This window comes from Heterostelium album (assembly GCF_000004825.1).
Source record: "Heterostelium album PN500 unplaced genomic scaffold PPL_contig25, whole genome shotgun sequence".
Classification (NCBI taxonomy): Eukaryota; Evosea; class Eumycetozoa; order Acytosteliales; family Acytosteliaceae; genus Heterostelium; species Heterostelium album.
Window position 1 is genome coordinate 132,653 of NW_008805102.1, and position 21,182 is coordinate 153,834.

General features: G+C 28.2%; 8 protein-coding genes across 8 annotated transcripts; 4 read left to right on the top strand and 4 right to left on the bottom strand.

The window, feature by feature from the left end:
• Positions 1 to 555: 555 nt before the first annotated feature.
• Positions 556 to 2,223, bottom strand: PPL_11731 (uncharacterized protein; the record flags this gene model as incomplete). Its single annotated transcript, XM_020582480.1, has 4 exons — positions 556 to 589; positions 846 to 960; positions 1,042 to 1,730; positions 1,880 to 2,223. 4 exons carry the CDS (start codon positions 2,221 to 2,223, stop codon positions 556 to 558), a joined length of 1,182 nt encoding a protein of 393 aa, XP_020427180.1.
• Positions 2,224 to 2,938: 715 nt separating this feature from the next.
• PPL_11732 (kelch repeat-containing protein) lies at positions 2,939 to 5,312 on the bottom strand (the record flags this gene model as incomplete). Its single annotated transcript, XM_020582481.1, has 2 exons — positions 2,939 to 4,694; positions 4,780 to 5,312. The coding sequence occupies 2 exons, from the start codon at positions 5,310 to 5,312 to the stop codon at positions 2,939 to 2,941; spliced, it is 2,289 nt and encodes a 762-aa protein (XP_020427181.1).
• Positions 5,313 to 8,837: 3,525 nt separating this feature from the next.
• Positions 8,838 to 9,395, bottom strand: PPL_11733 (uncharacterized protein; the record flags this gene model as incomplete). The annotated part of the gene is made up of 1 exon (XM_020582482.1): positions 8,838 to 9,395. The coding sequence occupies one exon, from the start codon at positions 9,393 to 9,395 to the stop codon at positions 8,838 to 8,840; it is 558 nt and encodes a 185-aa protein (XP_020427182.1).
• A 1,241-nt stretch (positions 9,396 to 10,636) lies between these two features.
• Positions 10,637 to 11,637, top strand: PPL_11734 (uncharacterized protein; the record flags this gene model as incomplete). The annotated part of the gene is made up of 3 exons (XM_020582483.1): positions 10,637 to 10,786; positions 10,884 to 11,261; positions 11,368 to 11,637. 3 exons carry the CDS (start codon positions 10,637 to 10,639, stop codon positions 11,635 to 11,637), a joined length of 798 nt encoding a protein of 265 aa, XP_020427183.1.
• Positions 11,638 to 12,028: 391 nt separating this feature from the next.
• PPL_11735 (uncharacterized protein) lies at positions 12,029 to 12,262 on the bottom strand (the record flags this gene model as incomplete). Its single annotated transcript, XM_020582484.1, has 1 exon — positions 12,029 to 12,262. The coding sequence occupies one exon, from the start codon at positions 12,260 to 12,262 to the stop codon at positions 12,029 to 12,031; it is 234 nt and encodes a 77-aa protein (XP_020427184.1).
• Positions 12,263 to 13,640: 1,378 nt separating this feature from the next.
• Positions 13,641 to 16,363, top strand: PPL_11736 (uncharacterized protein; the record flags this gene model as incomplete). Its single annotated transcript, XM_020582485.1, has 6 exons — positions 13,641 to 13,694; positions 14,223 to 14,241; positions 14,804 to 15,196; positions 15,377 to 15,804; positions 15,882 to 16,064; positions 16,274 to 16,363. The coding sequence occupies 6 exons, from the start codon at positions 13,641 to 13,643 to the stop codon at positions 16,361 to 16,363; spliced, it is 1,167 nt and encodes a 388-aa protein (XP_020427185.1).
• A 376-nt stretch (positions 16,364 to 16,739) lies between these two features.
• Positions 16,740 to 18,149, top strand: gacW (Rho GTPase-activating protein; the record flags this gene model as incomplete). Its single annotated transcript, XM_020582486.1, has 1 exon — positions 16,740 to 18,149. The coding sequence occupies one exon, from the start codon at positions 16,740 to 16,742 to the stop codon at positions 18,147 to 18,149; it is 1,410 nt and encodes a 469-aa protein (XP_020427186.1).
• A 317-nt stretch (positions 18,150 to 18,466) lies between these two features.
• PPL_11738 (uncharacterized protein) lies at positions 18,467 to 21,170 on the top strand (the record flags this gene model as incomplete). Its single annotated transcript, XM_020582487.1, has 3 exons — positions 18,467 to 18,735; positions 18,820 to 18,905; positions 21,073 to 21,170. Coding segments are annotated over 3 exons (453 nt in total), but the record flags the coding sequence as incomplete, so codon positions are not given.
• Between the last annotated feature and the right edge of the window lie 12 nt (positions 21,171 to 21,182).

The window sequence follows — 21,182 nt, forward strand, 5'->3', positions numbered from 1 at the left end:
TTTTAATTAAATGTTAAACATTTCAACTCATCTTTTTGTAAAAGAAATTGTTTCTAATTATGCTGCAAAGATAGTTTTTGTTTACAAGATAGTTATTGTTATTGTTATTGTTGCCACTGCCACTATTGTTATCGTATTGAAAACGAAGTGGAATCGGTCATCGAAATAGTTTTCAATAATTTGGTTGGTTGTTGATAATATTACTAATACTAAGCTTCGACAACAATATAGATAGAGCAGATCAGAATACAAGATTTTCATATCATGTGAAATATAATAATATTGCTATCTTTGAAAACAATCTATTTACCAAATGATATTGTTTATATATCATGACTTTGGGTTGGTGATCATCCAACTAGCCTGATTAATGGCCAACGTCAATGACACTAACTATTATAAACTCATAGGTAACAATCATTTCAATTGTTGTTGTTGTTATATATAATATTTACTCTTCAAAGTCAGCAAAAGGAAAATACATCTTTTTTTTTTAAAAATATTGTATTTGCTTTAAACAAAATTATTAAAGATGTTACTTTAAGAGTTTTAAAATTAATATTTATTGTATTTATCAGAAGTGGTTAAACTGATTTTAAAAAATTCCAATTGAGCCAAATAATAAGTTAATTCCCCTAATCGATGTATCCATCAGATCTGTTTACATATCCATAAAGATAATATTTTATACTTCATCCTTTAATTAAATGTTAAAATTTTGATCAATTTATTATTATTATTTTTTCACAAAAATTGATTTATTCCCTCATTTTGGGGAATTCTTTAAAATCTGAGATTTGTCGTTTAATTCCTTAATCTCTAGTTTTGATATGAACTCAACCAACACTGATAATGATTCAAAAGATGATGGACATTGACGAGTCATATCATCTTTAATGTACAGAAGTTCCTCTAATGACATAGCTGTCTTGTTGAGTGATGTTTTGTTGAGAATAAACTCTAAAATATTATTACAATTATGAATGAAGATTTTTTTGATAAAATCATGATTGATTGCTATCGTTTCAAGGGTGCACTCACTACGATTCTCAGTCAACCATTGGAGGATGTCCACTCTATCAGAACCGCAAATTGTAAATAAGAGTGCGTTGATTGTGCAACCTTCAGTACGGTTCTCACTCAGCCACTTTATTATATCGAGTTGATCGTATTTAGCTGCTAAATCCATGGAATTGCTACTGAATCGGTAGAGATTGTCATCACCATTCCTCTCATGCAGATATTTAACCATGTTGAGATGTCCACCTGGAATAACTTTTTCGAGGATATCCACACTGAATCTCTCATTGGTATTACTTAGATACCATTCGACCACTTCCAATTTCCCGTTGGCTGCAACTAGATTGATGACTCCAGGTGTATAGCCTTCAGTACGGTTCTCTTTCAACCATTTAACAATATCTAGCCGACCTTTTATCGATGCTTTGTCTAATGCAGCTTTACTGCATCCTACAGTAGTGTTTGTATGAAGCCACAATAAAATTTCTCGGTGCCCATATGTCGCGGCAATATCCATAGCTTGATATGTCAAGTTATTTGTAAATGTAGTATTTGAATGGATCCATTTAATAAGTTCGAAACTACCAACACTTGCAGCTCTTTCAATCAAATCAAACGAGTCGCATTTACATTCAAGTTTGACTAACAATTTGAAGAGCGCATCTATATTCCTTGTTTCTGAGGCATTCAGCAAGTATTCTTCATCGGCACTATCAAAAAGATCTCCATGTTTCTCCAGCAGGTATTCAAAGGTCGGCATCTGGTTACCATTATCGCAAGTAAAAAAGTATCCTTCTCTGGTATAACTTCCGGTCTACTATCTTCTAACCATTTGATCATCTCGATCCGACCGAAATACACTGCTTCGTTATAGGTATTTCCACATTGTCCTTGAATATTCTCTCCTAGTTTGTCGATAAACAGTTTCATAATCTCCAAATTACCGGAATGCGGTGATCTCTCTAGAGGCAAGTAGAAATCCCATTGCACCGTGGTGAATCGACCCAATAGGTATTCAATCAATTCCATTCTACCGTATCTCGATGCCAACGAAAGGAAATCGTTGAGTAGAAGATAAAGATCCATTACACTCTTTTCATCTATTTTGTAGCGCTCGAGCAGAAACTCGAATATCTCTAATCGACCACCTCTGATTGCACATTCAAACACCGACAAATCTTTAAAGATGGTCTTTTCAGCCATACATTGTTTTAACAAATCTAAATAATTGTAAGCAGCCAACAAACAAGGTTTTTTAACCACTAAATTTCAAAGTGATTTCACTGATATGATTAAATATCAAATTGACTATTACTTTATTATTAAATATTATTGAAAATAATGACTTATTCATAACTAAAGATAACAAATAAACTATTCCAATAAGGTAAAATAATCAAACTTACTGATCACAAACAGAAGTTAAAAAAATAACCCAAAAAACAAAAAAAGATATTTTGTTTAATTCAAATAATTAATTCTTTAAAGTCTTTTGTATTATTCAAAACTAAACTGGCTCTTGCTTGTAACCATAAGTCAAATAAAATAAAAAAAACCACTCAGATCACATTAACCCCCGCAGGCGAAAGTGGTTGGGAGCCAGTTTTGTTTTGTATGGATAAATATTATTATTTATAGAACATTTTATTTTTATCTTTTTAATTTATATAAAAATAGAAGTTACCCAAAAAGATAACTATAACCTCAAGTTTGATGTTAAAAATGATTAACTAATAGTTAGGCAAACAAAGATTTAATCATATTAAAACGAATTTAATAAATAAAGTTTTATTCATATAGAACGACCTTCATTAGTGAATTATAAACCAAGTAGAGTACTTCTATTATTTTATATTTTATAGAAATAGAAATTGATATATTATTTATTTATTGGTTCATGTTTATTTAAATAATTATATTATAATGTTATTGATGTAGATCCACACATCCATCTGGCATTAGGAGAAATATTTCGAAAGAATGGTTCCCATTGATTGGATTCAATTGAATATTTGAAATTATAATCATTAGAATTAGCAAATGAATAAATAAAACTCGATGTTGGTGATTCTCGGTGATACTTCACATATCTATAAGTTTCATATATGAGAGGAATATCATTGAGATTTATCGTTTGTTTTGTTTCAACATTGTATTTGAGGAATAGTTTTTTTGTTGTATCCAAAATAAAGAAATTTCCATTTTTATCATTACATGCCGAGTATGGTATTATATCAATTTGATGATCTTTTATCATTCTATTTGTCAAATCGAATTGAAATAACTTATTTTGTTGGTATGATATTGAATATAATGAACCTTTGAAGATCATTGATGATGCTTGCTGACCATATTGACCGGGTAATTGATGATATGATTCAAATTTCATTGTCAAGATGTTGAATCGGTCAATTCTATTTTGTACACTACCATTCACTAAATAGATATAATCTTGACCATCATAACAAACTGATATACATGAATCAATTCTAATTCCTTCATAATCGCCAATATGTTCAATTGATTTCGATTTAATTGATATTTTAAGCCATTTTTTTTGATTTGTGTTTGGATATCCACCGAATATATAGATATATTCACCAATTGAAACAATAGCAGAGTCAGTATAATTAAAATAATAATCAAACTGTAATTCTTCAATTGAATAGTTGTTTGATGTGTTGATCAGTGTTGCTCCTCTTTTTTGATGTGTTACGAAAATATATGTTTGTTTATTATCATTGTTGTTTGTTGTTGTTGTTTTTGTTGTTGATGTTGGCTTTAATGTTGATTCAATCTTATCAACCTTGATTGATTGTTCAATGATTGAATTCAATTGATTGAAATCAAGTTGTTTGATTGAAATTTTATATGATGATAATGATGAATTGTCATTATTGTCAGTGATTGTTGTTGATTTAAATTGATTGTTGTATTTATAAATGATATCTAATAATAAAGATGTCGAATCAGAGGAATGCTCTTTGAGAATATTGAAATTATTATTATTATATTCATTGAATAATGTTTGGTTATTATCATTGATGAATGATTGTAGAGATGAATTTGTTGTTATTGATTCCATTATTGTTTTTGTTGAAAATAATGATGTTGTATCTTCAATAACTGATTGATCATTATCCTTGCTACTATTACTCTTATCATGATTAATACCATTATTATTATTATTTACTTTATTAAATATATTTATAACATTTATTAAATATTTCAAATTCGTAATATAATTTTCGATTTTATTAGTGATTTTATGTTTGTCATCACTGATAGGTTTCTGTAGTTTGTGTTCTTCAATGATTAGATATTGATGTAATTGTTCAAAGTGTTGTTTGATATCATTCTCTGTTGTTGTTAATGATTGATAGAGAGAAGTCGATAATCTTAACGATTCCCAAATCGACTTAAGTTTAATATTGATTTGTGAAATGAATTTATTACTATTATTACAATTATTTGTATTATTACTAGCAGTGTCATTACTAATATTATTATTAGTTGCTGTTGTTGTGGTGGTGGTGGTGGTGGTGGTGGTGTCAATAATATCATCTAATTTCAATGAACTCAATGAATTTTTAATGTCGTCAATATGTTCAAATTTATCGAAATGATCAGGGTGATCATTGATATGACTAGTAATACATTTTGAACACATCAAACTATTACATTGATAACAAATGAATTTGTTTGATTTTTGGTGATTTAAACATTTATTATTCATTATTACTGGTGTTTAACTTTTACTTTTTGAATATAATGATAACTTTATTATCTTTCCATTGTTGGAAAGCCCATTGAGTCTTTTGAATTCTATTTCCACCATATGTGAAATCCATATACATTTCATATGCAGTGTTATCAGCATCAACAATGATCTTCAAAACTTTTGCTTCGTGTACGGTTGCATTACTTGAGAAACCTTCTTCAACCTTTCTATTCTCTGCAAAACCAACTCTATTTGTTGAATCACCTTTCTCATACATCACGATATCTTGATGATAGAACTTATCAAACACTTCTAATATTCTATTCTCTTGGATACCTTTGATTATTGATTCCAAATTTAATCTTAGATTGGAATTTGATTGAACTTGTGATTGATATTGTGTTGAAACTTTTGTTGCTGAATTTGTAATTGTTGTTGTTGGAATTGAAACTGGATTATATTTTGGAGATTCTAAATTATTTGAAGTTTGTTTCTTTGATGATTGTGATGAATTTCCTTTTTTATGAATTTTATTTCCGATTTTGGAAAAGAATCTTTTAATTTGAACCATTTTTAAAAATATTTAAATTGTAAAATGAAAAATAATGATTTAATGATAAATATAGAATATAGATAGATAGATAATAAATATAAAGATATTTTATTTAGTTTTAGTGTTTGTTTTAATTTATTTTTAGAATGAATATTTTGATGATCAAGATATGATATTTATAATATTTATTTTTATTCAGGACCATTTCTTTTAAAAAATTCTTTTTTTCTGTTCCAAAAATAAACAATGAAATTCACTTCAAGAATCGAAAAAAAAAACACACAATTTCATTCCGGAATCAAATAAAAGAATAAAAAATAATTGACTTGAGTAAATATTAGATTATTTATGTTAATATTTGTTATTAAATATATACTTCAAGTGCAAGAAATAAAAAGATATAAAAAAAATTAAATTAATTTTGTTGTTTAATACTCTAGATTTTTTTTTTTTTTTTTTTGGTGATAAAATTTTAAAAAAATGTTGATAAAATTAAACCATACGATTTTAATGGTATTTAAATATCCATTTGAGACAATGAGAATTTATTTATATTAAATATTTAACTTTGTTTTTAAGAATAAAAAAATTAATAAAAATGTTAACATTTGTGAAACATTTTATATTATTTTTGAAAATTAATAAAAACTTATTTTTATTTTATAAAAAAATTTTTCAATTTAAAAATCCCACCCATTATTTTTAAAGTTCAACACTCTGGATTTCAAAATCAAAGTTACCTGAAGAGAAATATTGGGTGGGATTTGGGATTGACTGTGTAGTTTACATACTTTATTTAGATTAAAACCTTTGAATTTACTTTTAATATTCAATTATAAAAGGAAATTGTTGATATGAATTGACTTTATCAAAAATAACACCGTGAAAAAACAAAAATTCGATCTTTAATAATATAAAAGAAACTAAAAATAAATTGTCTTCATATTTTCAAAGTGTATCAAAACTGTGGACCAACTATGTTATTTTTTAAATCTCAATTTTCAAAATTATTATTATATATCATTTGATTCATTGGTCATAGTAGATATCGGTATTTGGTAAAGCGATTAAAAATTCATGTAAATAATTATTTATATTAAAAATTGATATTAACTTAACTTTCGGGTTTCTCTGTGTAAATTTATAAAGAATTAAGTTAATTTTTATTTATATTCATTTTACCGACTTCCTTAAACAAAACTTATTTATATTGTCTTTTGTGATTATTTCAGTAAATCATCTTTCAACATGTAAATTAATAATTACATTAATATCACTTTAGTGATATTTAAATATATTATATATTAATAGTTGTATTTTAAATATTTTTTAAAAATGGGTGATTTTTTGATCTTTCAAAGAGATTGAAAACACCTCCTGTTGTTCACTAAAACAGACCATCATTTTTAGTAGTTGATACTATATTCCTAGAAATTAAAAACCAATAGATCGAGAAACACAAAAATTTACTTATTCAGGTATAATACTCTGTAGATTAAATTTATTTTAATTTATTAACTAATATTTAACCTCAAGAATCAAATTTTTATAACTACCAATAAAGGTAAATATAAGGCTAATGGTTTTAAATATCAAGTTATAGTCAATCTAAATGGAAGTTTGGTAAAACTCGATGGTCCTTACTACGGTCCACGACCTAACTATAGCAAGACAAACCAACTTGCCCAATTTATTAGGTGTAGAACAGATAATAGGTGATAAAGCCTATATAGGTGATGGTAAGTTTTAATTCCTATTAAAAAAACTTTGAGGAGTCAATACAGAAGAAGAGAAACTATTTAAAAGTAGATAGTCACTATTCGCTTGGACTTTGAAAACCTGTTCCCAAGAGTAAGAAATTTTTCAATATTGGATAGACCATTTCGATCTGATGTTGTTATGTTATTTATTTAACATATTAATAGGGATAACTAAAAATAAAAATATTGTTTTTTAATTCATTTCATTTTTTAAAAATAAATCTTTTTTTTTTTTTTTTTTTTGATTTTCTCTATTTCAATAAATAAACCAATATTTACTCATGTCAAATGGGCTGTGTGCTTTTAAAAAAATTTGTGTTGTTACCAATGATAATCACTCAATAACCTTCTGTTATTATGATATCTTATTTAATTAATTATTTATTATTTAATTATTAATATGATATGAAATTTAATTAAAACCAGAAAATCAACAGAACGCAATTTGAAGAGACTGAGTATGTGTAGGTTTGAGAACTGAGTAGAACCTGTCCAAGTCGATGTACTGAAGGATACCAAGATGTTAGATATATAGCCAAAGAAAGCACTTAAAAGGTTATGTAACTTTTTGGAACGAAAGAGTACCACTAAGCTAATGTCGATCATCACGATGAAAGTCACCTATAATCCAAAGATATGCTCTGTTCAATATTGATCCTATTGCAGAGAGAAAGGAGATGTTGGTTAATATCTTTTATACAATACATGTTAGTATTAATTAGTTACTCAATTATTCCAAATAGACATTGTTAAATGTAAGTTACACTATAACTAAAATCATCATATCTAATATTCGCAAGATCGAAGTTTCTTTTAGTAAACATGATGTTACCGATTTCAATGAATGACTTGGTTTGTTGAATTATTGTGCTCTTTGTCTTTGTGGGTGTGAGAGGTACTGGTACTGGAGTGGTTGTTGTTGTGGTTATTATATTTCCTTATTCCTGGGATTAGTCACTATCACTATTTATGTGTGATGCTGTTGGAATCGTAGTTCCAAGATATCAGTCAACCGACTACTGCTAACCGATCAATGAACACAATGTATTTAAGCGCAAACAAAATCAATAAACAATTCATTATTATTCATATATTATTTTACGAACACCTTTAAACACATAAACTATTTATTTATTATAACATCATTTCTATACTACTATAATATGTCGTTACTACCACAATTTAACGGTGTTTCTAACAGATGCTGTGTGGTTGGATTACTACATCAAACTTCTATCAAAGTACTTTGTTAGACAAGTTCACTCGACATCCAACGTTTTAATCTGTGGTTAAATCTAATTATAACCACAGATTAAATAATAATGTAACATAATCGTTACAATTCATAAAAACTCATTTTTTAGAAATTATAAAAACACGAAAAACTTTAAAAATAAATCATTATTATATTATTCAGATTAACCAATTCAATTAGATTCTTACTAGTTTATATATATATAGAAATAAACCAACATTATTTTATAATAATCAATAAAGTCTTATCAAGAACTTTTTTTTGGGTGTTAAAAGATTTTGTAAAAATCGTTATTAAGAGATCGTCGATAATAGAAAATAGATATATATAGTTTGAAACCAAAAGTATATAGTATCAATAAAGAAAGTTCAAGAATCACTTTTAATTCATATCGATATTTAATATCTAACACTCATGAAAGAAACAACTTCAAATAAAATTTATCCTTAAGATTATTAATAGATTGTATTTTGAAAATGTTTTATTTACAATTGAATTTTATTTCTATATATTTATTTACAAATTATTTTAAAAGAATTCTTCTTTGATAACTTTATTATCTTTCCATTGTTGGAAAGCCCATTGAGTCTTTTGAATTCTATTTCCACCATATGTGAAATCCATAAACATTTCATATGCAGTGTTATCAGCATCAACAATGATCTTCAAAACTTTTGCTTCGTGTACGGTTGCATTACTTGAGAAACCTTCTTCAACCTTTCTATTCTCTGCAAAACCAACTCTATTTGTTGAATCACCTTTCTCATACATCACGATATCTTGATGATAGAACTTATCAAACACTTCTAATATTCTATTCTCTTGGATACCTTTGATTATTGATTCTAAATTTAATCTGAGATTGGAATTTTGTTGAACTTGTGACTGATATTGTGTTGAAACTTTTGTTGCTGAATTTGTAATTGTTGTTGATGGGATTGAAACTGGATATTTAGAGGTTTGGAAATTATCATATTTTGCAGATTCTAAATTATTTGAAGTTTGTTTCTTTGATGATTTTGATGAATTTCCTTTTTTATGAATTTTATTTCCGATTTTGGAAAAGAATCTTTTAATTTGAACCATTTTTAAAAATATTGATTGTTTATTGGATATATAATATAAATATTAAAATGAAATATTTGATTTTTAGTTATGTATTTGTTTAATTATTGTTTTTAGAATGAATATTTGAAATTGAAAGATATACTATTTATAATTTTTGATAAAATTCTTGATCGATCATCGATTTTAAAAAGTTCAGTTCAAGAATCACACAAACAATTCCGGAACAAGCATCTATAAAATTTATTAAAAATGAAAAAATTGGGGTTATACCAATTTTTTAAAAAAGATACTTGGTCCATTTTGAATAACCAGTCTACCTGCAATATACATATAGAGATGGATATGAAATAAAGATTTATTATAAAACAACATATATGTTAAAAAAACATTTTGTTAGTTTCAATAAAATGTTATTTATTGAAGTCCTTTGTTTTGTAGTTTTTAATATATAATATCTCGCAAGAAACTATGCTTTTTGCAGTACCAAAGTAACTTGTTTGTGGTGAAGTGTTGTATAAAAGTCTAAAACTATTGATCATTTTGAATCTACTTTATTTCTTTTTGTGTGGAACCAATTTAAAAATACATCGGATGATGTGATGCCTATTTGGTTTTGTCCTTCATTTAAGTATAGTTTCTTGCGTTATATATATTTATATATATATATCTAATAAAAAGTAGTAGAGCTTTTTTCTTTTAAATTTTTTCTTTTAAATGCGATCAAACGACATTTCAATGAATTAATTCATTTTACTCATACCAAACGATCGTAAGTTGAGGAATTTTGCAATGTGGTTAATCAAATTTTGGTAAAAAAAATTCAAAAAATTCAAAAAAATTAAAAAAAAACAATTTTTTTGAAAGACAGTTCCCCTGGGTAGTTATCAACGATTATAAGACTTTATTTATTGTTGTTTCTACTTGTTTTTAATATATTCATATTTATTTGTTATTTTTTATTTTATTTTTTTAATATTACTTTTATATAAAATCATTGTATCATTATTTATTTAATTATCTATCATATCACCCCCACATACCTATCTATTTAAAAAATCAAATAATAATAATTTAAATCAAAACACAACAACGCATCGTATCACACAATTTATATTATTACAAACTACTTTTTCACAAACAAATCAAATCAAATCAAATCAAATCAAATCACAAAAAAAAAACAAAATTATTATTTTATTTGTAATATTAAATAACTATAGTAGTATTTTAGAAAAAAATAAATAAGATAAGATTGAAAAATGAATTCATTAATTAGAAGAGTTGAAAAGATTCAAAAAGAATGTGTAGATGCTAAAGATAAGAATAAACAATTGCTAAGCGAAGGTGATGCAGATGCCTTTACATTGTTAAGAAGAAAGATTGGTTTAGATATTAAAGGAATTAAACAAGTATGTTCTGTTCTTTATAATAATAAAGATAAAATAGAGAGAGATGAGAATACCAAGATATTAACAACGCAGTTTATATTTGTATATGTTTTAACAGTTGATTGCAGATAGAGATGAAGCGGAAATCAATATGCCAGGATCAGTTAGAACGGTGGATCTTTCACATCAAATCAGAAGAGCGATCATCGATATCAAGTCCGATGCCAATAAACTACAGAGAATGTACGACAGAGGTCAAGAGAAATACAACCGTAAGCAGAAAGAGAACCCAGAGAAATTGAAAAAGTTGGAACTCGAGAAGGAAGACTGCGAACTGGTGTGGTCACATATCAACCAATTGGAGCTTATCAACAAGAAACGTGGAGGTGACTCCAACAAGTTCATCCCAATGGAAACAACATCGTCAGGTATCAAAGAGTTGCCCGATATCGATAACGAAGACTTTAGAGAATTGAGAAGAAATGATGCTGAAATTGTAAGTTGCAATCTTAATATTATTGATTTGATTGAATATTTTGTTGTTGGTTTGGTTTGTTTACTAACTAACTCTTTGTTGTTGCTATTGATTATTATTATTATAGGATAGAGGATTGGATATTGTCGGACAACATATTGCAGAGGCAGGAGAGATTGCAAAGAAGATGGGTACCACTGCAAAGGCACAGGGTGAACACTTGGATGCACTTAACAAGAGAGCAGAGGATCTCGATGAGAAATTGGAGACGATCAACATCAGACTTGCAAAGATGATCAAAGATGTGCGTAAAGCCGATAGATTCATTATTGATGTCATTCTAATTTGTGTATTGCTTGGTATTGGTGGTTTCATTTATTCAATCGTTAGAAGATAATCATTTTAAATTTTTGAAGATAGATAGATAAACACTCATATACACCTCCTACCCAATTATTATATAATCAATCAATCAAACAAAACAATCACCTCTAATATCAATCATCATTACTGTAGTTATTCAACAATACAAACCAAACAACCCTAAAATTTCAAATAAATATAAAATCATATAAAATAAATATGATAGATAGTTTTCATTTTCTATAAAATAACTGATAATAATAATAGCAATAATTATTTTCTAAAAACAAGTTATAACTTAAAAATGTGATAATATTTTATTTAAATATTTTTGTTTGTTTGTTTTTTGTTTTAAAAAAATGATTGTAATAATTGTGTATTAATAAAAAACGTAATATTATATTATATAAGTAATATTTTATATTTTAAACTTGTATATATTGAATTGAGGTCTTTCTAAATATTAATTCTTTGGATGGAGTGTGGATTACACCCGGAAGGTATGGAGAGTTAATATCGTTGTCATCCCAGGTGCAGATACTGTTGCTTCTCTCGAGATAGTCGATTGTTTCATTTCTGATGGTATTTAGATTGACTGTGTTTTTCGAATTGATGTTTGAACATGAAGCAGAGTCAACTTTTGAATTTGGAATTCCCATTTTTATATTTTAATAAATAAATAGTTTTATAAAGAATTGATGAATAATTAAATAATGAAACGATATGATAATAAAAAGAGTAATAATCGTAGATAGATATATATTGATTTCTTTTTTTAAAATAAAAGTTTGGTTGGCTTTATTAGAAAGAAATATTTGTTTTTAAAAAGAGTTTGTTTTGATAGTTAATTAATTGATAGATAGAATGAATTTTAAAATTAATTTATACTCTTTTTTGTTTTATTTTGAATAACCTTTTGTGTCGTTTGGCAATTTATCGGCTTTATCTAATAAAAATATTGATACATATATACTAGTGTTCAGAGAGAAAGGCTTTTATTTCCAACAAAGCCAATGTGTCCTATTGGTTAGTTGTTTAATACTCAATATCAATACTATTAAAATGAATTTTATTCGTTGGTGTTATGTTTATGATATAAAATCTTTGCTTTCGATTTATTTTTTGTTTTAATTTCTTTTTTTTATTCTGCAGATAGTATCAATATTACTCCACCCAACTCAAGAGGGTAGTGTTAATAATAGAATTTACCAATATGTTTTTAGACAGAAACAAATAAACCAAAAAAAACAAATCAAAACAAAACATATCAATCAACAACAACAACATCATCATAATCATAATCAAATTTCAAATAACCACCAATTGGAATACAGCAGCAACAAGATTATAAAATAATTGAACGGCATCTTTAAAGAGAGAATTAATCACAACACCACCAGTTTTAATATTTGGATCAAAAACAAAAAATCTTTTGGAATTACTTTTACCAATGTAATTATACTAATACACTCTGCTAAAATATACAAGAAATAGTTTCATAAAGTAATATTATTAATCACAACACTAGCCAGATTAACCTATTATTTTTTGATTTTCTGTCACACAATTGGTTAAAACAATGATTCATAAATACAATCTATTCGTTTATTTGTGTGTGTGAGTGGTGTGTGTGACTGTTTCTGTCAAATAATTAGTAGTAGTTTAAAGATAAGTTTGAATTTAATGAGAGATCAAAACCCATACATCAGTGTCACTATTTATTCAATATATATCAATCTAAATTATTAATGTGATTTATTTAGTGTTAAATTTTATTAATTAGAAAAAAGACCAATATTGACGTCTTTACATATAAAAAATTTATTTTGATTTAAAAAGTTATCGAAATAAAATCAAATATATAATTTTTATAATTTAAAATAAAAATTACAAATTTATTGGTAATAATGTCTTTGTTTCCTAGATCTACAGTGATTGATCTTTAAAAAATGTGTAATATTTATTTATTGATAATTTAAGATCGTGAATTAATAAACTATTCCTGTCATCACTAAAGCAATCCATATTGAGACAACAATGACAAAATTCACTTTCAACCAACCATTTAATTATTCGATTAATTCTTCAAGAGTAAAGAAAATAAAATTAAAGTAATGAAAAGAAACTTTGTTTTTATTGTATTGCAAAAATATTAATATAATATAAAAAAATGATATATGATTTTTTTATTCTTATAAAAAAAAAGTTTTGTTTTTCAAACTCAAACCAAATTATTTGAATTCATTCATTTTATGATAAATAATTTTTTCAATATAAAGTGTTTTTTTTATTTTATTTTATTTTTTTGATATTTTATAAAATAAAACAATGTGTTTGTGATTGATGATCAACTTTATCAGTAGTCAAAGAGGTGCTCTTCAGTTCAACAACAATCCAAATTCCCTCAAATAGCAGTACCTACCTCAAAACACAAACAATTAAAATTAATAAATTAAAAAAATAATTAAATCAAAACCCACACACCCTTAACCAATTTTTAATAAACTTTGCAACATCAACAAAAGCAAAAAAGAACTCCAACACCAAAGAAGAAATCTTTAAATTAAAATACAACTTACAAGTTATAAATTACTAGTAATATATATATATATATTTTAGATTATAAAGATTAATAATAGTATAAATACAATCACAAACTATTTATTTTTTTTCATACAAATCATTAATCATTTTAATTGAATGAAAACCAAATTTTATTAAAAAAATAAAAATTAAAATAAAAAAAAAAACCAACTCAACAACCATCACCAATCCCACCACCCAACCACTTCTTTAAATTAAAAATAGATATTAAAGTTTTTTTTTTAATTTAATTTTAATCAAATTTCATCTCCTATTTTTTTAATTTACAATATATCAATATTATTAGATTTAAGCAATTTTAATGACACATTTGTATTTTATTAGCAAGATAAGATCATCATCATAATCATAATCACCAGCAGTATAATCATTATTCTAAATCATAAATCATAAATCATAATCATATTATTAATAGATAGATAGATATCTACATAGTAATAGTAATAGTAATAATAATCACTAATATAAATAGTTTAGGAAATGTCAGCTATTAGTTTAACTCCGAACGAAAAAAGTAAATTTATTTTTAAAATATCTCTAAATCTTTTTTTATTTTTTTTTTTTTTGTTATGATTATTAATTTTAATATCAAATAGAATCAATAGAGAATGTATTATCACAGAGAAGAGAAGAAGGAAGGTTGATATCAAAGATTACACCGGTGAATGAGAAGAAAAAAGATAAAAAAGTAGATGATATGACATTGATTCTTGGTATAAATCGATTGTTTATATTCAAGGCCAACGGAAAATTAGAGGAGGATCACCACTTTTTAGATATCGTTGAGATTCAATCACCAAACAGCAATGAAATTACTATTAAATTTAGAAATAACAACTCTGCCAAATTCAACTCGACCGACACCGACAAGATACTGAAAACACTGTACACCTCCTTCGTTACAACATTCCCAGCCATAACCATCGGTAAAGCATTGATATTCTCAGTCCTACCAGAAACTAGATTAGTTACAATATTTCAATCTGTTTGTAAGTACATAGGTGTTCATTACCATCCACCCGCCCATCAACCTCCTCTTCAAGTTTAAAAAGTGTTGTTGAAAACTGGAACAATTTCAAATTCAACTTTTTCAAAAGGGGTTATAACAACTAATTATTATACTAATAAGTTTTTAAACTAATTTGTTGTTGTTTATTTTTTCTATCTAGCAAATTTAACAAAAGAATCTGGACCATGTGGATCATTTGCAATTACATATAAATCGATTTGTGATTATGTCGGGATTTCACCGCTGTCCAGTGTCGTTTGGGACATTGAGAATCTCTATCCTTTCAACTCGATTAGAGAGTTCAATTTGAATGAGATCTACCAGTCCAATGCAAACGATGTGAAAGCATTGATCATGGCAATGGCATACAACAACTACTTTACATCGTTCGTTGCCAGCAATTGTAAACTATCGACCGACGAAACCAACCAACTCACAGAAACACTCAAAGTAAATACAACACTCCAGAAAATATTGCTAAACAACATACAATCTTCGAAAGAATCAATCATGTCTGTATTAGGTGCACTAACAGATAACAAAGCAATCAAATTACAACATATAAACATTGGAAATAATATATTAGAGGTAAAAATAACTATATTCATTTTATTACTTCAAAAGTAAAAATAGTTACTAACTATCAATTCATATACATTTATTAGAGTAAAGGTATTGTTGCTTTAGGAAGTACAATTCAATCTTTTGCAACTGGAATCACACATATTAATGTTGAGAGTTGTCAAACCAGTGGAAAACCATTGGAATCTTTGTTTAATTCTATTTTGGCGAGCAGTTCGATTGGTACTCTACAATTTTTATCGATTAATAATAACAAGTTAGAGTTGGTAGGAACTCAGGCGCTTTGTAAGCTCTTGAGTAAAGCTAGTTCACTCCAAACTCTTTTGATGTCAAATACATCGCCAGTCTACAACCAACTACGAAATGGCTGTGCTTCGCTAAAGACGCTGGATTTCTCTGGCAATCGTGCAACTTCCAACAAAGAGGGTGCTCTCGATTTGCTTGGTTTCTTTAAGCAGTGCTCTCAACTCACAAGTGTCAATTTGTCGCGTGTCCAACTGAGTGGCGACGATCTCAAAGTGCTGTTCTCACCGGCAACCGCGCTTCTAAAGTGTCCGAGCGTTGACCTGTCGGATAACGAGCTTGGCGATGCCGGTATCCTCAAGCTGTGCGAAGTTATGTATCCGAATTCCAACTTGCGTCATCTGGCTATAGATAATAACTTTAAGACCAAAACGAAACTACGTCAACGTGCAATCGAAGCGCTATGCAATTTGATCGAAGACAACGTTGGAATAGAGTCGTTGTCCATCGCCAGTGCCAGCAAAGGTTTGAAGACCGATCTGGTCCCATTCATTATGGCACTGCTAAAGAATCAATCGTTGATTAAACTCGATATCTCTGGCAATGGAATTGGTGATGCCGGTGCCATGGCAATCACCAAGGTTCTCTGGAAAAACCAAACACTGAAATCGCTAAAGTTGGACGGCAACGACTTTACCATGGATGCAGTCAAGATGATCAAACAATCGGTGAAACGAAATCCAAAGTCTGTCACTTTGCTGCAGCTTCCAATTGTAGATATCAACGCCATGCTCCTACAAGACAAATCGACAGTCGGTCAAGACAAACTTCACAAACAACTGGTGGAAACACAAAATATTATTCACGCCAATATTGTACATCAAGTAACGATCGCCGAGAAATCCAGTGATAGTTTGTCATCGTCATCCTCATCGTATGGAAGCAATAATGCAACAAATACATCACCGAATCGCGGCGTCAATATCGGTGGATCTCTCACCACTTCCAACGGTAATATCAGCACTTCTTCTCTGCCGGTTAGAAAGATGACTTCGCCAGTGCAACCAGGCGGTGGATCTCTCAGCAAACTACCACCAGTCTCAAAGACAGGATCGATTGAAAGCATGTCTGCTAAGCGTCCAGCGATGAGAGGTCCGCTCTATCCAGGTCGCCAAACCAGTCTGACAGAGAGTGGCGGCGCCGCCAACAAGTCTGCCGCCACACCAGACATCCCGCCAATCGTGGCGCGTTCCATCGACTATCTAGTGGCAAAAGGCACCAAAGTAGTTGGAATCTTTAGAACTTGTGCAAGTGCAACACTCCTAAAGAAAGTTAAAGCAAGATTCGAAGCCGGCGAAGACATTGATCTGGCAGGTGAGGGTGTCGACCCTGACACTGTTGCCGGTGTGCTAAAGAGCTACTTCCGTGAGCTGGCGGTACCGATCTTCCCAGATAATCTTCACGATCGATTCTTCCAGGCATCGCGTATGTCAACACTCGAAGAAAAGATCGCCGCATACCGCGATGTCATAGAGCAGCTGCCGGCACTCGAGAACAAGATGGTCAAGAAACTCTTCAATCTACTCTATCTGATCTCACTCGAGAAGGCAGAGAATATGATGTCCGCAGAGAATATCGCTATCTGTTGGGCGCCAACACTCTTTAGATCGTTCGCCAGTGAGCTGCTCCCCATCAATGCATTCCTGATGGTCCACTACTTTGAGATATTCGACCCGGAGAACGCACCGGTCAAAGCAAAGCAATCGTCGGTTCCAGTAGCAGATTCTGCCGCAGCCAGCCAGGAATCGATCTCCGATACACAATCCACTGGAAGCGGAGTGTCTGCCAATAACACTGGTGACGACTCTTCGCCTGTGTCGACACCACCGGCATCACCAAAGATTGGAGACGGAATGTCAACACTGCGAGGCAAGCGATTCTCAAGAGTTTCCAGAGTGTCTTATTCACCTGTAATGTCAAGAGCATCACTTGGCCACTCAACACTAGGTTGGAGTGAATCTTCAAGATCATTGTCATCATTGTTCCAAGACGAATGGGACAATGAAAATAACAAAAACTCACCACCATCAGAGCCACAAACTGTTTAAACATCACTAACAACCAGCAAACCCTTGTAATTAAATAAATTTAAAATCATATTGTATTATTTAAATCAGCAATATTGTTATGATAATTAAGTTCAGAACTTCGATTTTCGAAATTCATAGACACACAAAAATGATCACGATGTGTGTTTTTTTTTTGATCATTTTTTTTTGTTTTTTTTTTTTTTTTTTCCACAAAAAAAAATGATCATCTGATTGTTGTAAAAAATTTCATTCGTTTTTCAGGTGTTTGTTTACTTTGTTGAATAATCATTATTTATTATATTAATTTATAGACTATAGAGATGATGCAGCGAGGAATGTCATCGTTTGTTAGAGTTGCCTCTAGAGCAAACTCTATGAGTAAGAGTTGTTCATCGTTCAAACTCAATACATCTAGCGTCAACACCAGCAGTTTTAGCAATAACATTTCAACCATTTTAAAGAATAATAATAGTAAAATTTCATCTTTTGTATCAACATCTACAGCTTCCCCATCATCATCTTTTTCAACTTCTTTACCATCTACCAGCTGCTCGTCATCTGCACCATCAACACAATCGAAATTCTCTTCAAATATACCAAATGGGTAATGTTTCACCATCTAAAAAGCACTCGAATTACAAGTATCTCAATAAACTAACCTTTTACAACAATAATTATATATATCTAGTTTAAAACAAACAGTTTCATTAGCCAAGTTTAAATTAAGCACTTTCTTATATATTTCTGACGGTAATTATAATGAATATTATCATAGTTTATTAAATATATTATTTACTAAATACCTTTCTTCTTTTCTATAAACAATATAACAAAAATAATTATCATTGATTTCATCTCTTGCCTTGGTTTTGATGAAAATATTCAATACAAAAACAAACACTCCAATTGAAACAAAACAAAACTTCAACTATAAATAGATGATGATGGTATGTGATTTTAAATCGAAATAATAATAATAACATTTCCTATTATTGTTTTATATATTATTCTTTTATTTTTGATTCGTTCCTTCATATACTTTCTTCATTCAACCCCATCCATCCATCACAGATACCATCTCAACAACTATCAATCAATCAACCCCTACAACAATCCACTATCATTTCTCATTATCATTCATCAACAATATAAGTGTTTCAGCAACCACCCAATAACTATAATAGAACCATTGTTCAAAAACGAAGAAACAACAACGAAAATAAAAAGGTATCTATCAATAATATTGTTTCTTACTTCCTTACCGACCTATCTCTATCGAAACTCTTCTTTTTCTCTCTTTCCAAAATCAAAACATTCGTCTGTCAACAACCCAACATTACAAATTATCATTAAAAAAATAATAATATTGACTAATGAAATGTAAACATAATAACCATCAAACTTTTCTTTTCTTTCAACAACATTAAAGGTTCCTGATTCCAAAATAAATTAAATTAAAGAATTTTCAAAATGACCATACATACATTTATATAATTTTGTTTTGCCTTAATTCATCAAAACAACCACACTCCAAAGCAACAAACAACTACCAATATCATAAAATAATAATAATTATTATATCTATTTTTTTTTCTTACTTTAATTAATCAAATTCAATATTTAGATATCTCGTAATTAATACAATCTATTTCTTTCTTAAAACAAATCAACATTACGTTATTATCCCCAGGATCATAACAAAAACCTGTTTATACAACCTCTAAAAAAACAACAACAACAATCCGAAATTGGCTCTCAAATTCAACAAATAGTCTAAATATTCTTGTCATCTTACAATAATATCTATATATTAATCTTCGCCCCTATATCTTACCTTCTATTTTTCTTATTTTTTTAAATTATTTGATTATTTATTTTAACGATATAATCCATAAATATAGGAGTCTGACCCAAATATATAATTTGAACCAATAAAACACAAGAATTATATTTTTTATATTAAATCAATCCACCAACCAAACATTTGCAAGAATTGATAATACTTTAATATTTGAATTATCTGAAGTTTTAATTTTTGATAAATTTCTTTACATTATTTTGATCATTTTTTAGTTATTACAAATATTTAATGATATCTATAATTATTTCTTTTTTTTATTGGATGAGGTATCGATTCAAAAGATATTAAAATGACAAACAAAAAAAAAGATGTTAAATTTCAATTTACATATTATTTTGGTTGTTTTTGTTGTGATTGATCGAATGAACAAGCATGGGTACAAACCGCAACGATACACTCCCGCTTACATCTTCAAAGTCTTAACAAGTCATAATCTCTTATCCTCTAATGCACTTTGTTAACATGAATTCTACTGGTTTACTTATTCAATATATTATTTTCCTTCAACACATTCGTCTCGGATAGTTCTACTCAATTCTCAAACCTACTCGTACTCGGTGGTGTCTTCAACTTAAGTTCTGTTGATATTCTGGTTTGTAATTAAAATTCATATCATATTAATAATTAAAAATAAAAATAAAAATAAATAATTAAATAAGATATCATAATAACAGAAGGTAATTGAGTGAAACAATGGTCATTGGTAAAAACACACAAAATTTTGAAAGCACACAGCCCATTATTTTTTATTCTTTTATTTGATTCCGGAATGAAATTGTGTGTTTTTTTTCGATTCTTGAAGTGAATTTAATTGTTTATTTTTGGAACAGAAAAAAAGAATTTTTTAAAAGAAATGATCCTGAATAAATATTATAAATATCATATCTTGATCATCAAAATATTCATTCTAAAAATAAATTAAAACAAACACTAAAACTAAATAAAATATCTTTATATTTATTATCTATCTATCTATTTATCATTAAATCATTATTTTTCATTTTACAATTTAAATATTTTTAAAAATGGTTCAAATTAAAAGATTCTTTTCCAAAATCGGAAATAAAATTCATAAAAAAGGAAATTCATCACAATCATCAAAGAAACAAACTTCAAATAATTTAGAATCTGCAAAATATAATCCAGTTTCAATTCCAACAACAACAATTACAAATGCAGCAACAAAAGTT